The 14,877-nt window shown below is 57.4% G+C and overlaps 1 protein-coding gene across 1 annotated transcript; it reads left to right on the forward strand.

Moving 5' to 3' along the window:
• Positions 1–7,150: 7,150 nt before the first annotated feature.
• Positions 7,151–8,266, forward strand: UBL4B (ubiquitin like 4B). The gene is made up of 2 exons (XM_021690288.1): positions 7,151–7,694; positions 8,210–8,266. The coding sequence occupies exons 1-2, from the start codon at positions 7,254–7,256 to the stop codon at positions 8,264–8,266; spliced, it is 498 nt and encodes a 165-aa protein (XP_021545963.1). The 5' UTR covers positions 7,151–7,253.
• The last annotated feature ends 6,611 nt before the right edge of the window (positions 8,267–14,877 follow it).

Here is a 14,877-nt window from a genome sequence, read left to right on the forward strand (position 1 = left end):
TGCATCTTTTTGTAGCGGCGGGCTTGTCCATCCAGAGCCGGCTGTGGACTTGCAAGAGCAGCAAGCAGGGCTCTGTGGGCACCTCCTCTGTCCTTGCTTCTAATGCATCATGTTTGATCTGGACTGCATGGTGGCGGGTTCCCGCCACTCTGATTGATGACATGGATCTTCAAAGGAACAGTCACCCCTGGAGGGAAGGGAGCATTCATCAAAGCTGTTCGGTGGGGGGGGGGTGGTACCCACGAATGCCAGGCCCTCCAGGACCCATCTGGCCCTCAGACGGGTCTCAGTAGCTGCTACCCTTCCACCGGACCCAGGAACTCCTTGCTTCTCCCCTTAATCCAGCCTAGATATGTGAATACATCTTTTTTTCTTATTGTTGCAACCAAGACAAGATTATAGATTTTTTTTTCGGAAGCACTTTATAAGGAGAAATAGTACTCAGGGGCTGGGGGACACATGATGAGTTACCGAGCACCCCTCTGATGAATCAGAATCTACACCATGATGCCCTCTGCCTGGCCTGGCGCATCAGCCCCCGCCTCAGCCACCAGGGCCTTCGGCTCTCCACACTCCCTGGCCCCAGGTGAGGAAGGCAGTCTCCTCCCTGGCCCCACAGATCCCTCCCCTAGACCTCTGACACTCCTCGAGCACGTGCCGCCCACAGCCTCCCGGAGGACTTTCTGAAGCTGGCCTGGGAGAAGGCTTTTCATAGTTGACCCCTCTGTCCTGCCCTGAAGGACACAGATGGCAAAGGCGGGCTCTGCCTAAGCTCTCTCCCCAGAGCTTTCCCCCTTTTCTAGGACTGATGAGAATGGCTTCTCCCCCTCGGACCTGCCCCTCGGTGCCCCACCTGCCAGCTCCGAGCCCAGTCCAAGTACTTGCTTTTGTTCCTGGTAAGTTTGCAGAAATCACTCCCCACGGTCTAGCGCACATACCATGCCTGGCACATGTTTAGTGTGGCGTGTAAGGCTGGGTACGGGTGTGAATAACCAGCCCTGGCCCCCGTGGAGCGGAGCCTTCCTCCCGCTCCCAGTGCTCGCTGATGGCCCCTTGTCTGAGGAGTCATCTGGCGGAATCCCAGTCCGGGAGGGTTTACGTACATTACATGTAGTATGTTTAAATGAATGTCACAGTACCACGGCCACGGGCTGATGCAAACTATTTTTTATCAGCTGCAATCACACAGCCCGGGGTGCAGACGGCCGGGGGGTGGGGGGACGCCCTGTGTGGATGGATCATGGTTGAGGCTTCCCCCAGCTGAGATGATGGGCCACCAGCCCCTCCATGGGCGGTGTCCCCTCATAGAGAAGGTGCTGAGGGAGGCGGGAGCTCACTAGGCAGTGGAGCTCCGGTTGGGGTCCTGGCATTTCTCCAGCCCTGGCAGAGCTCAAAGACAGCGTGGTAAAGGAGTTCGTCCGCTGATCCCAGCTTAGGTCGGCAGAGTGCTCGCGTGCGCGTGCGTGTGCGTGTGACTAAGAGCCTGAGTAGTGGCTGTGGACTGCTCCTTTGGGACTCCCGTGTGCCCTGCAGGGACTTAGCATGTGTTACGTTTAACTTAGAGAACTGTCAGCCCCTGGAAAGAACACTTCTGTGAAGGTGACTGGCCGCTGCTTGTTTTGTCCCTGCCCCGGGTCACTCCTGCCCCCCCGCCTGCCACTGCACTCCATCACACCGAACCCCACGCTCCTCCCCACGGTCCTGCGTGCTGGGCCCTCAGCCAGGGCGCCCGTCCTGCCCTGTCCCGGGGGTAGCTCCAGCTCCTCCCTCAGCCCCACCCAAAGTCCCTCCTTGAGAGCAAAGCCTCTCTGGCTGGGCTGGCTGGGGCTCAGAGGTCCTCCCCTCCATGATAAAGTCCAGGCACAGGGCTGAAATGGTGGATCTGTGTGTGTGTGTGTCCCCCATGGGGGCCTGTCTTACTATCCTGCCCTCCGGCCTCAGGGTGGGCCCTGGGGCGGGCCCTGCGGGCATGGGCAGGGGCGACAGGCAGTGTGAGGGAGGCCAGGCTCTGGCCCCCGATCCAGCCCTGTGTGCCTAGAGGCCCCAGGCCCTCTTGGGGCGTGGCTGCTGGAACCGGCCTGGGAGGCCGCCAGTGACATCTAGTGGTCACAGCGCGCCGCATCCCACGGGGTCTTCCAGGTGGGAAGCTGTCCTGTAAGGGGCGGGGCTCGGCTTCGCAGCCGCCGGAGGCCAGTGTCTGACTTCTGGAGGGCTCCAGGACAGCGGCGAGGGCAGAGCGTGGTCTGGGGCGAGGCCCAAGACCCAGAGAGAGGCTGGGCGGCCCACAGTCAGTGAGCGCAGGGCTGGGATGGTTCCGGCGGCCCAGCGCTATCTGCCGCCTTCCTTCCACTCCGGCTCCCTTGGTCCTGCCCAGCCTGGCCCACACGCCTCAGCTCCCTAAGACCTGTCAGGGGGACCTTGGGGTTCCCCCTGGAACAGCTGCAGACCCACTTTCGTGCAGCTGCTGAGACGGCCAGTGCCAGCCAGTGGATGAGGCGTGGGCAATGGGCCTCATGTAGCTACCAAGCACCTACTACGTGCCAGACGCCGCAGAGGGCGGCCGGGGGTAGGGGCCGCCTAAAGAGCTGCGTCTTCTGTCCTGGGCTAGGCCTGCCTGAGCACAGAGCCGCCTGAGAGACCCCTCCTGAAAGGGGCAAGGGGCCCTGGTGACAGGAGGTGGCACGGGCTGAGTGGGGTCCCCGGCAGCACAGCGGTGGGCCTGAGGACACCTGCCAGTGTCCCCCCTCGCCCTGTCTGGTAGTCAGCACTCTTTCTTCCAAGGTCTCGGAGAGCGTCCTGCAGAGTGCGGGCCTCACTGACGCCCACCAGCCACTGCGGCGTGGTGGGGGTGGTGGGGGGCTGGAGGCCTCAGGGGGCCCAGAACCATCACGACTCCAGGCTCTCAGCCCCTCTGCCAGTGGCAGGGGGAGTGGGAGAGGGAGAAGCAGGCTTCCCGCCGAGCAGGGAGCCCGATGCGGGGCTCAATCCCAGGACCCTGGGATCATGACCTGAGCCGAAGGCAGACGCTTAACGACTGAGCCACCCAGGCACCCCATGCCTATCTTTTCAATGAGCCTCTTGTGCAGCCCCAAGGAGGGGTTGTGCTCTCCCCACAGCCCAGAGCCCTGCCAGCTGTCCGGGAGCATCTTGGGCCTCTTCCCCTGGGCCAGCCGTGCATGGCCCGCCTCCCTGTGTGCGCAGTGAGAGCTCCCTCCGGGGGCGCGCGCCTGGGGATCCTGTTTGGGCCCGTTTCCCGTGGGGCCTTCCCTGACAGCCGGGGGTGACAGAGCTCACGTTTACATTGATTAGTTTATATCAGTGCAGGTACTGAATGCCTTCATGGATCAGGCGCTGTGCTGGGGCCTGGGGGCACGACCTGCCGGGGCGGCTGAACAGGGCTCAGACCCCCATGAGGCAGTGCAGGCGAATGAAGTTCAAGGATGAGGCTTACTTCAGGCAGGCCCCAGGCTGGCAGCCGGACACATGGCGATTTGCTTAGGGAGTTCACGGCCTCAGCGAACCGATGTCGTCAGTCTGCTCAGGAGCGTTGCCAGAGCCCTGCAGGTACCTTGGCATTCATAGGCCTGTCCCCAGACCCCGCCCCCAAACAGACATTGCACTTGTTTTCCGGTGCCGCAATCGCATGTGTTGTGGTTTGCGAGAGGGGGCCCGAGCCCACCGCCGGCCGGTGTTCTCTCAGCCCGTGTTCATTCCTTCTGCTCAAGTCACAAGACCCAGTCGTTCCCGCTAGCCTTCCCCCCAATTATGGCAATCGTCTGATTGCATGCTCTGAAGACATGATTACATTTTCTCATGCTAATTGTGTAATGAAGACAAACAATTGTATGGGAAAAATTATGAACTTTCCAGGTTCCAAATACTATTTGAGGGCCCAGCAAGGTGCCCCCGTCGTCCCCCGTGGGGAAGGCAATGGGAGCTCCAGGAAAAGGGCAGGGGTCAGGTGGCGATCATCTTTCTCAGTTTCCTAGGATACCCCCAATTCTGCCCCTTCTGTCCTCATGGCCTGTTAGGAACATGGGGCTCTCGAGACCAGGGAGCTGGATTTGAAAAGCATGATCAACAGCTGTGGCCCTCAAAATCCCTGTCACAGGGGCACCAAGTAGCCTTGGCGAGACGGAGCCTGAGATGTGGCTCTCACATGCTTCTAGAAGCCAGGCCCTTCCCCAGTCCTGCCAGTGTCCTGGGCAGCACCCCACTGGGTAGATGGTCTGAGGGGGAGAGCCTAGAGGCAGATGGTTTGTTCTTACTTCCCTCCATGCTCAGAACTCTGCCTCCTGCCACTTTCTTCAGAAGGACCCAGAGCCAGGAGAGAGATTGCAGGCCATCTCACAATTCCTTTGTATCCTGCCAAAGACAACTCAAACTTGGCCTCCTCCAGGAAGCCTCCTTGGATTACCTCTGCTCTGCACATCTCACATGGTTTGTCCCGAATACTGTCCATCCCATGGTTAATCCACCACAGAGTCCTCCTCTCCAGAGGCTGGGAGCTTCCAGTTGTCCAGGGAGAAGCCTCATCCACATGCTACTCTCTCTGAGCAGACGCCCTGACATCGTGGAGTCCACGGGGACCCCACACGCTATATGCACATTTGCAAATTCTCTCTTATTTCAAATGCACCAAGGGAGTTGACTATTTAAAGAATACGATAGAAGATCCTTGGGTAAAGATTAGAATCACTTTCTGATTTATTTTTTGTGTAATTTTGGATTTTCATCTCTCTAGGGGAAGAGGGAGGGGCAAGGGAGAGGCTGCAGGCAGGTTTTTACCTTTCTACAGCCTGTCATACTGGATCCTGCATCCTCCTGCCTACTCAGCAGGTTTAAATTTTATCTTCATTCAACAGACGTGTATTTGAAGCCTTCTCTGAACTGGGCTCTGTGCTGGTGGTAGGGGTTTCAAGGACTGGTAAGACTCACTCTCTCCGATGGTCGATGGTCCGTGAGGGAGACACATGCTAGGCGCATGCTCGAGGGCATTAACAGATGCACAGAGGGAGGGGGGGACTGCCCCTCCCAAGCCTGGGGAAAGCAGAGAAAGCTTCACGGAGGAGGTGGTTTTTAACCAGCCTCAAAGACTTCACATGGGACAAGCAAGTAGAGGGAATGGCTGGAGGTTGGCTGACGTGGAGGATGCAGTGTGGGGAAGCAATGAGGTTCGGGAGGCAAGCGGAGCAGGGCCATGGTGCCCTTGGGTGCCGGGCTAAGGAGGCCGATTTTGGTTCCAACGGCTAAAAGGATTAAACTGGATGGTGTTAATGCAGAGGAGGGACTTGGCCTCACTTTTATTTAGGAAGACTCCCTTGGCTGCGGTGTGAATGGACCCAAGGGGGTGGGACTGGACAGAGATCAGCTATGAATCCTGAGCCACAGGCTGGAGGAAGGTGAGAGCCTGGATTGGCTTGGGGTCAGTGGAGATGCAGATGAAGGGTGGATTTTGGAGACATTTCTGAAGAAGAATGGAAATAATGAGAGAAGGCTCGTTTGGTAAGGGAGAGGAGGAGGAGGAGGAGGGGACTGGGGCAGCACTCTGGTTGGTGGGAAAGGGCAAGATGTCAGGGGCTTCCTGATCAGCGGGCTTGGTTTCCCTATGGACTAGAATTTGGGTCGATGCCGTGAGTGAGAACCTGGCCCGAGGCTGCCAGGGCCTGAAGAGAGGGGTGGTGGTTGGAGTGACCCTGGGCAGGGGATCCGGGCTGGGTGCTGTGCCAGGGCAAGGTCTGAAAAGTCCAAGGGTGTTGGCAGCCTGGAGGAGGTGGTTTTGAACCAGCGTTCAAGTGTCGCCCAGGCTGGAGGGAGGAGAGAGGAGGTGGGAGCCGAGCATAGCCGCGGAGCACGGAGAGGGGGGAGAGTTGGGGAGCTGCGAGGGGCTCCCCGGTGAAACCACCCTACCGGATGGGGAGTCAGCCAGGCCTTCTTCACACTCGCTCATTTCTAAAATGCATTATGATACCTTCCTCGCAGGCTTAAATGTGCCAGCATATAGAAAGGGCTTGACCCAGGAGACCTTTAACAAGTGGGACAGAAAACTGAACCCAGCAGAAGGAGCTGACGGGCAGAGGCAGAGGCCCCACGCGTGTTGCCTATTGGCCGCGGAGCCCCGGCTGTCTCCGAGTGTGCAGTGCCCCGGAGCCCCGGAGCAGATGGTTCAGGAGGCCACATGCACTAAGGGTGAAGACACAGCTGTGCTGCTGCTTGCCGTGTGGGTGAGCCGAGCTCCATGGTCTGTCCTCTGTGAATGGAGAACATAGCAGTAGTGCCTCTGAGGTGGTGAGGAGTCCGTAGGGCAGGGCCGGGCAGCAGGCACAGCTGGGGAACCCGCTGCATCCTCCCTGCACTCCCGCTCCCCAACCCCTGAGGGCTCCCACTTGCCAACGCCTGCAAATCTCTGCGCACCGGTTTTCTCTGGTCACAGAAGCATGCTCTGCACCTGCGCAGGCCACGCAGCCGAGGTCAGCACCCGCACTAGCCAAGGGCGGGAGCCCGAGCACACAGATCCAGCATCTTTGCTCCTCAGGTGGTACAACTCAGGGGTCTACTCTGAACTTTCTGGAGCATGCAGCAGGATGGAAGCCTCCCCGGTGACTCACGAGGGCCACCTGCTCATTTCTGCAGTTTTGGCTTCCCTCGCTGCCTTGTCTCACCTACTCACCTCCTACTGCCACTTCCCTGGGTCACCCCCCCAACTCAACAGGTGCCCTGGAATCCCTGTCCCCGGGTCTGCTTCTGGGAACCCCAATCCGAGAGAGCGTGTCAAGTGCTTGCCAGAGAGAAGACACTTGATAAATAAACGTTAGCCACTAGATTGAAAGCTTCATGAGGGCAGAAAGTATCCACTGTGATCCCATCTCTCCTTGGGGACAGGTCCTGGCAAAGAAGGCACCCAATACGTATGTGTTGGATGAGTCAACGAGGACGTATTTCTTTCTGCTACCCTCTCCTTTTGGACCCTCCTGCTCCTTAACCTACTCTCCTTTCTCCCTTTATGGAGGAAGGATGTCCTGTGCCCAAAATGTCCCTCTGACTTCCCCAGAGTCCCGCTCTCAAAATGAGCCCTCACGCCGCATTGTGACATCACAGAGCATTAGCCAATGGCTGCCCATGGGGGGCTGGCCCCTGGCCTCCTGGGACCACCGCCCTCCATTGATAGGGAGAAGCCACCTTCTCCTGCACTGGCCCCTAACCCTCAGGGCAGCGGCAGAGCATGGATCCCTCCTGATTCTCTTCTTGGCCCGATGATTCTCACGGTCAAGCTGCTCCTGGGCCGGAGATGCAGCCTGAAGGTGTCGGGGCAAGAGAGTGTGGCCATGCTGAAGAAGCTGGTGTCAGAGCGACTGCAGGTGCCCGAGGAGCAGCAGTACCTGCTCTTCCGAGGCCAGCGTCTGGCTGATGACAAGTGTCTCTCCGACTACTGCATCGGGCCCAATGCCTCCATCAATGTCATCATACGGCCCTTGGCGAAGACAGCGGCCGCGGAGACCGGCCAGCCCCAGCCCCTGTGGCACTGTCTGGGCCTGGTCCTAGCCAAACACTTCGCGCCCCACGACACCAAGGCAGTGCTGCAGCTGCTGAGGCAGGAGCACCAGGAGCGCCTGCAGAGGATAAGCCTGGGGGCCCTGGAGCAGCTGGTGCAGGACCTCCTGATGGAGGCGCCCTTGGGGGAGGAGGGGCCTGAGGCTGAGACCTCGGAGCCCCAAGACAAAGAGGAGGAGGAGGAGAAAGGGGAGGAGGACAAGGAGGAGGGGAAGGCTGATCGGTAAATGGCCTATCCTGCTTTGAGTTTGCATGCTCAAATTCGCCTGGCCTCATCCTTCTGTGGTCCCTGGTGACTCCGCACTCGCCCCTGCGGGGGCAGCTGCATCCTTACCCCTTCTTGAAACTTCAGAGCAGCCGGAGGGATTGTGGACCCGTCTGTCCTCTGGTATCCCCTCTGAAACATAGTGTGATTGCACCCCATTGCCATCCTTGAAGGGGTTCTGATCACCCCGTGGATGGTCCTAAAGGGGTAGTCAAAGGCAGCTTCCCCCTCCTGGGCGGGACACGCTCACCTGGGCTGGACAGCCCCCTCCTGGGCAACCTCCCAGGCTGTCAGCAAACCTCCTGCCCAGAGTCTCCATGGCTTTAGACAGACCCTCTTCCTCCTTTGGGACAGTGAAACAGATAATGTGAGTTCATTTTTGTCCGTCCCCAGGCCATGCCACCTACCCTCGAGATGTCTGACAGCCGAGAGACGAGGGATGGCGGGTAGCTGCCGCTTGACCTCTGCGTGAGGCCATCCCTGCTGTCTGCTTGTGCTTGCACAGCTCAAGCGGCAGGGCTCGGAGAGGAAGGGGTGGGAGGAGAGCACCTTCTGTGCGTCAGGCCTGGATTCTTAGGGAGACACACACAGACCAAGAATAGCCGGAAACTGAAGCTTGGGGCAGAAAAGGTGGTTTGCACACTCCCTCCCTGTGGTCTGTGGGACAGATCCCTGCCTCACCCCCGGCCCCAAGTCTCGTCAATTGGTAGGTGTCCCTGAGCACCCCCTTCCCTGCCCAGCACTGCCCAGGCTCCCCGGGACCAAGAATGGTACCAGTCAGCATCCCTGCCCCCACAAAGCTTGTGGCTAGAGAGACAGGGCAGAAATGTGACAAGAAGGCAGCGACAGAAAACAGAGTGTAGCCCGTGTGATTAGATAGATACCCAAGTGAAGCCGCCACCTCGCAGGGCGCCCAGCTGCCATGGGGGGGGGCTGTCTCGCAGGCTACAGGGATGCCAGGCTTTTCCTCTGTTCTGGTGGAGAGAGTGGTCCTTCCCAGGGCTGAGGAACCCACACCCTGTGTGTGAGGGGGCAGGGAGCTCCCTGAGAGCCTGTCCTCCCGGGTCCTTGAAGTGCTGTTACTACAGTCGCTCTGTCCTGTGATGGAGACGGAGGGGGGATGAAGGACGAGGTCCTGAACGGAACATGCAGGGCCCGCTTCCCCGGAAGCCTTCTGTCCTTGGCCTGGGGGCCCCGCTGCTGATTCGAGTCCCAGTTCAGCCATGGGCTTGCGGTGTGACTTTGGCTGACTTACTCTGCCTGTCTCATGCTTGTGATTTCACCTGTTAGAGGGGCATCACTCATCAGTTGAGCCTTGAACCACATGGGTCTGAACGGTGTGGGTCCACTTCTAGGTGGATATTTTTCGATAAATACAGTACAGCACTGTAAATATATTTTCTCTTCCTTAGGATTTTCTTAACATTTTCTTTCATCTCACGTTACTGCAAGAATAAGGTATATAATATATATATAATATACAAAATATGGGTTAATCGACTGTGTTTTGGTAAGGTTTCCGGTCAACATTTGCCTGTTAGTAGTTAAGTTTTGGGGGAGTCAAAAGTTTTATGTGGATTTTTGACCGTGTGGGGCCGGGTAGGGGGTTAATTGTCTTATGATGCCAGGTGCTATCTCAGCCCCTTGTGTGAGGGCAGGAGAGAGAGGAGGATTCCCCACGTAAAACGAGGGTGGGAGGGTGAGCATGAGTTAACCCGACTTTTCACGTTGTATTCATCAGGCCGTGATTACCAGCCAGGCAATGCTAACGGCATCTACTTCCCCCCGCCAGATGTTTGGGAGGGTTATAGTCATGAAGACTGCGCAATCCAGAGTGACGTCTTCCGAGGGGGCAGTGGCATGGCTGGGAGAGCCCCCCGAAACCAGGTCACTGGCTCCGTGAGCCTGCTTTGTAGCAGAGAGACCCTCATTCAGCCAATGAGCATCTCCTCCACCGATGCCCCAGCCTCTGCCCCACCGGCCAAGAGGAGAGGGAAGGCGGGTCTCTGAGGCTGTGAGCTCTGTCAGGTGTGACCTCTCCCCGGGGGCACTGAGGGGACACTCAGCATGGGGGCGCTGCCAGCAGCACCCACCAGCCCGCTCCTTGGTTCCCCTCTGGTCCTGCTCCCGCTCCCGCTCTCAGGCGGGTCCTCCACCCTCCATCCTCCACAGAAGAGACTTTCTGAAGGTTCTGGGAGCGTGTTTGTGCTGGGCTGTGCCATTTGCCAAGGGGGAAGAGCCTATTATCTTTACATTAGGGGAACTAATAGCCCATTTCCCAAGAAATCTGTGGGCGATAAAATTAAGTGAGCCATTTTATTCCTTTTGCTGAGAGAAACTGGCATGAAGGACGGGGAAGCCCTTGTCTTCTCTCTAGTTAGTGGGGGTGTCGGGGCTGGCTGAGGGCACCACTTCCACTGCCTCTGTCCCCAGAAGCATCTCCGGACAGCCAGCTTTGTGTTTCTATCCACAGAGAAATCTGGCTTCTCCTGGTTCCTTCACGCATCAGCTGCAGGCCAACACTCTCAGTCCCCTAGCTCCCGGCAAAATGGTCTTTCTGCTGGAAACAGGCACAGCATCCTTGTTCCTGTGTTATTTTATCAGTCCTTTATTCTTCGATCAATAAACACTGATGGCAGCCCTACTATGTGCCAGGCTTTCTGCTAGTGATTTAGGCTGATAGAGGCAGGGTCCCGCCTTTCTGAGAAGGCAGAAGGAAGCGCGCCCCCTTGTACCCCGTGCTGCATGGTACAGCAGAGGGAGCTCGAGAAGCCCCTCCGGTCCTGCCAGGGCCCATGCTTGAGCTGCGGTGATGTGTTGGTAGCTGGGGGACATCGCTGTTATCCCAAGTCCTAAATGATGGGGCAGGGAATGGTCTTTCAGGATGGAAATTCTTCTGGATGTTGGAGAAAGAGGGGACTTAACAATGTTCTAGGGGCTACAGAGACCCCGATGCCTGATTTGATTAAAAGCAAGTCACGGGTCCCGCCCACATTCTTGGGAAAGAGATCTCGCAAAGGCACAGACACGGGGAGATAGAGATCGTGGGGGGCCACCTAGTAGCCTGTCCCCCACAGTGGGTGTTGTGTTGTATAGGTTTGCTGTATGAATGAAATCATTGATAATAAATCCACTAAAGGCTTAGTCTCAGCCCAGGAGCTGTGGTCGCCCCAGCCGAGCCTCAGGGAGGCTTCAAGGAGGAGGTGGCATATGAGCTGGTGAGGGATAGGAAAGGAGGGCAGTCGAAGGAGACGTGAGGGACTTTTCCTCACGTCACGCCTGGAGAACTGTCACTTGGTTTAGCACACCCAGCTTCTGACCTTGCTAGGTGCCTCATGACACCCGGAGCCACACAGACACACCCCGGGTGCACAGCTGTAAACCCAAAGACAGCCCCCATACCTCCGACCCGTAGGGTGGTGTCTACAGGGGCAGAGCCAGGTTTGCCGAGTGAGCTGGAGGCTCTGTGCCACTTGCAGTGTTAGGGCCCAGACCTGCTGGAGCTCAGGCTGCTGGAGCCCTGCGGGCTCGGCCCCGCCCAGGCAGCCCAGCCAAAAGATCCCACGCAGCAAATTCAAGGACCGAAAAGGGAGACTTTGCTGAGCCAAGTCCAGGAACTGCTAGGGCTGCTGGAAGAGGTGGCGCAGACCAACTTTGCTGTGTCCAAGTGATGCCTCGTGTAGTCAGGACAGGGGTGTTCAAAGGACGCACAGGGACATGGGGGTGGACATGGGGGTGCACACGTTTGGGTACTGGGCTTTGCAGGGGCATCGGCCCCTACGTGCGCATCAGCCCGTGTATGTCGGAGAACAGAGACCCCCCCCCCCCCTTCTCTGCTTGCCTTTCAGCTCCCTGCCCCAGCCTGGATGGCTCTCCGCATGCTCTGAGCTGGGTGTGGGTGGCTGCCAGCCTGTGGCAGGGAAGTGGCCAGAGGGCAGGCTGCCCTGGGGGAGGTCCTGCTGCTGAGCCAGGGGTTGCTCAAGCAGCCAGCTGAGGAGAGAACAGCTGCAAAGCCCAGGTGTGGGGTTCCTCGGGAGCCGATGGTGTTCCCGCCAGCTGCCTCGCCCCACTCCTCCCCTCTTGGGTCACCTTCCTCCTCTCCCTGTCCTTTCTGGGTTTCTTCCTGTACCTCTCCCCTACCGTTTCCTTCCTGTTCTCTCTGACTACATTTGGGGCCTAGTTGACTGCATTGCGTGGACATCTGGGCACTTTCTTTTAGTGTGCTCTCTCTCTCTCTGTTCCTTATGTCTCTGCACCCATCCTCTGCCCGCCTTCCCTTTCTTCTCATCCCATTCAGTCATCCCTAGTTGTCTTATTGAATGCCACCACCAGCTCCTCTCCTTGTCTTCCCCATGTCTTTTTTTTTTTTTAAAGATTTTATTTATTTATTTGAGAGAGAGAGAATGAGAGGAGAGAGCAAACACAAGCAGGCGGAGGGGCAGAGGGAGAGGGAGAAACAGACTCACTGCTGAGCAGGGAGCCAGATGTGGGGCTCGATCCTAAGACCCTGGGCTCATGACCTGAGCCGATAGATGCTTGACCGACTGAGCCACCCAGGCGCCCCTTCCCCATGTCTTCTTTCTCCAGTATTTACCCAGACTCACCCAGTGTGCAGGCGTGGACAGAGACCCGGGACCTACCATCTTTGAATATGTCCTGACCCTGCACCCCACCTGCCCACATCTGCAGTACTAATTCACAGGCACATCTACCCAGCCCTGTGCTCAAGTGCAATGGCAAATGGCCTCATTGCACGCATGCACCTGTTTGCTGATCTAGAGCCCCGGACAGACATGCCCCGAGAGAGGGCACAGATGTCTGCACACACACGGGGTTGCCCCAAACAGCTTTGCTTGCAGATGGCCATGCGGCCAGGGAGGTGGGACTGCTGGGGCAGGCGCACGTGCAGGCTCAGCCGTGGCGGGGAAGCCGCTTCTTCCAGTCACGGCGGCTAGCAGTTTGGGTGCGGGGTCCCTGCACTTGCATGGCTCTGGGCACCCTCATTCTCTTGGCTCATTTCCTGCGGTCCTTCCCGGCTCCTCCCTGGGTGGCTTCTTGGCCCCCAATCCCCGCCGGAAGGTCTGTAACCCAAGGAGCCAGAAGGAAACCCAAGCCCCTGGGACGGCTCCTACCTACCCGCCCTCCGCCGCCTCCGACAGCATTTCGCGTCACAGTGATTTAAGGGCTCCTTGGCAGCCTTTAGCGGCTCCCTCTGCCCTGGTAGAAGGGTGATAAATCTGAGGTAACTACTGTTGGCCGCCTGGCCGTAAACCCGTCACAGCCCACAGCAGTGGGGCCAGGCCTGCCCACGGAGGCCCTGCGGAGTTGGCCTTGTCAGCCAGCCGCCCTTGGAGAAGCTCAGGGCACCAGCACAGGGCTGTTATTTATGAGCTCAGACCCTGGATCAAAGCTGCTGTCCATCAGAGACGGCAGGGGAGAGGCCCTCGGAGCCCCCCACTGGCTCCTCTTCTCATACAGACTACTTAAATTTGACCGATAATGCATTGGAGAGATCCTCAGTGCTCCCAGGGTCCCCCTGAGCCCCTTCCAATTCATTGTCCCGACCAGCACCAAGCGCACCCCTTTCCACACACAGGCTGGAACAGGGACTCTGGAGGGGCTTTGGTGACAGAGTTGGGGCGTCAGACAGAGTTGTGGTAGCCTGGGTGGCTGCCTTTCCTGACCTCCTGCCGCCCCCTTTCTCCAGCACAGTCCGTCCGAAGGAGAAAAGCATGGGGCGCTCAGACCCCAGGACCTTGTCTAAGCAGCCCCAGAGCGGACATCACGAGGCAGAGACATTTGGGGAGGATGCATGTTGATCTTAAGCAAAGTGAGGAGTCTTTCTCCAAACTCTACACCTTCCTGTGCTGCCGTATTTCCTGAGGCCGTCTTCACCCCAGACCATCCCTCATCTGGGCTGGGACTATGGCAGCCCATGAGGCGAGGGAGGCAGGATGGATGGTGAGAGACAATAGAGAACCTGGAATCTGAAGATTTGGCACTGAGTCTTGAGATACTCCCTAGCTGTGGGAGTTTGGGTTGTTCCCTTGGTCTGAGCCTCAGTGTGCTCATCTGTTCAGTGGGGATAAGAATGCCCCCCTCCTTGTGGAGACTCCCTGCAGCATGGAGCCCGATGTGGGGCTCGATCCCACGACCCAAAATCACAACCTGAGCCGAAACCAAAAGTCAGATGCTCAACCAATTGAGCCACCCAGGCGCCCCTGTGAAAGTGTTTTGTCGACTCTAAAGTGCTGTTCAGAACTAAGGCTTATTCTTCTTCATCCTCCACCCCATGTAGTCAACAGAATGTTCTCTAGCCAGTTTGCACCTAAAGGGATTTATTGCAGGGACCCTTCCCTGGCTTACAGGATCCCTGGGAGGACCAGGAGCTGCAGCCAGGAGGGACACAGAGACTGCCACCCCACCCGCTACTTGGTTCCTCAGGTTACAGGGACAAAAGCCCAGAGTCCCCACCACAAGTGCCCCAGGGGACTCAGACACCCCCAGCACCACCGTGAAGGTCGCCCCTCTCCTGGCTCCCTGCCACCTATAAGGCTCATGTGGGGGCATCTGCTTTGGAGAAGCTAGGTGGTGATGACACCTTAGATGAAAGACTCTTGGGAATGTAGATTTTAACTTTCCAACAATCAAGGGGGTTGGTCTGTGGGAAAGTCTGTGGAACAAACCACCCAATTTCTTCAACAGGGAGGGAAAAAAGAGAGACAAAGAGGGAGAGAAATCCATAGATTAAAAGAAACTTAAAGTGTAGCAACTAATTGCAAAGGCCAGAGTTATTTGGATCTTGATTTGAGCAAACTGTTAAAAAAAAAAAAAAGGACAAGACAATGGGGACATTGGGACATTGACTGGATGTTTGATGGTCTTAAGGAATTGTGTTGTGTATTTTTTAAATGTGGGATAATAGCATTGCGGTTAATGTTTTCCAAAGTCACCTTTTCGAGAAGCACACTGAAATGCTTCTGAAATGTTTTATAAGATCTGCTTCAGAACAATCCAGTGAATTGGGACAGAAGAGAGTTCGCTTCAGCAGCTGCTCAGTT

This window comes from Neomonachus schauinslandi, chromosome 4 (genome assembly GCF_002201575.2).
Source record: "Neomonachus schauinslandi chromosome 4, ASM220157v2, whole genome shotgun sequence".
Taxonomy (NCBI): domain Eukaryota; kingdom Metazoa; phylum Chordata; class Mammalia; order Carnivora; family Phocidae; genus Neomonachus; species Neomonachus schauinslandi.

Bases quoted from the DNA above. Each gene is read 5' to 3' on its own strand.
- UBL4B (XM_021690288.1), top strand. From the start codon at position 7,254: ATGATTCTCACGGTCAAGCTGCTCCTGGGCCGGAGATGCAGCCTGAAG. The intron at 7,695-8,209 runs GCTGAGACCTCG...GTCCGTCCCCAG, and splicing joins TGGGGGAGGAGGGGCCTGAG to GCCATGCCACCTACCCTCGA.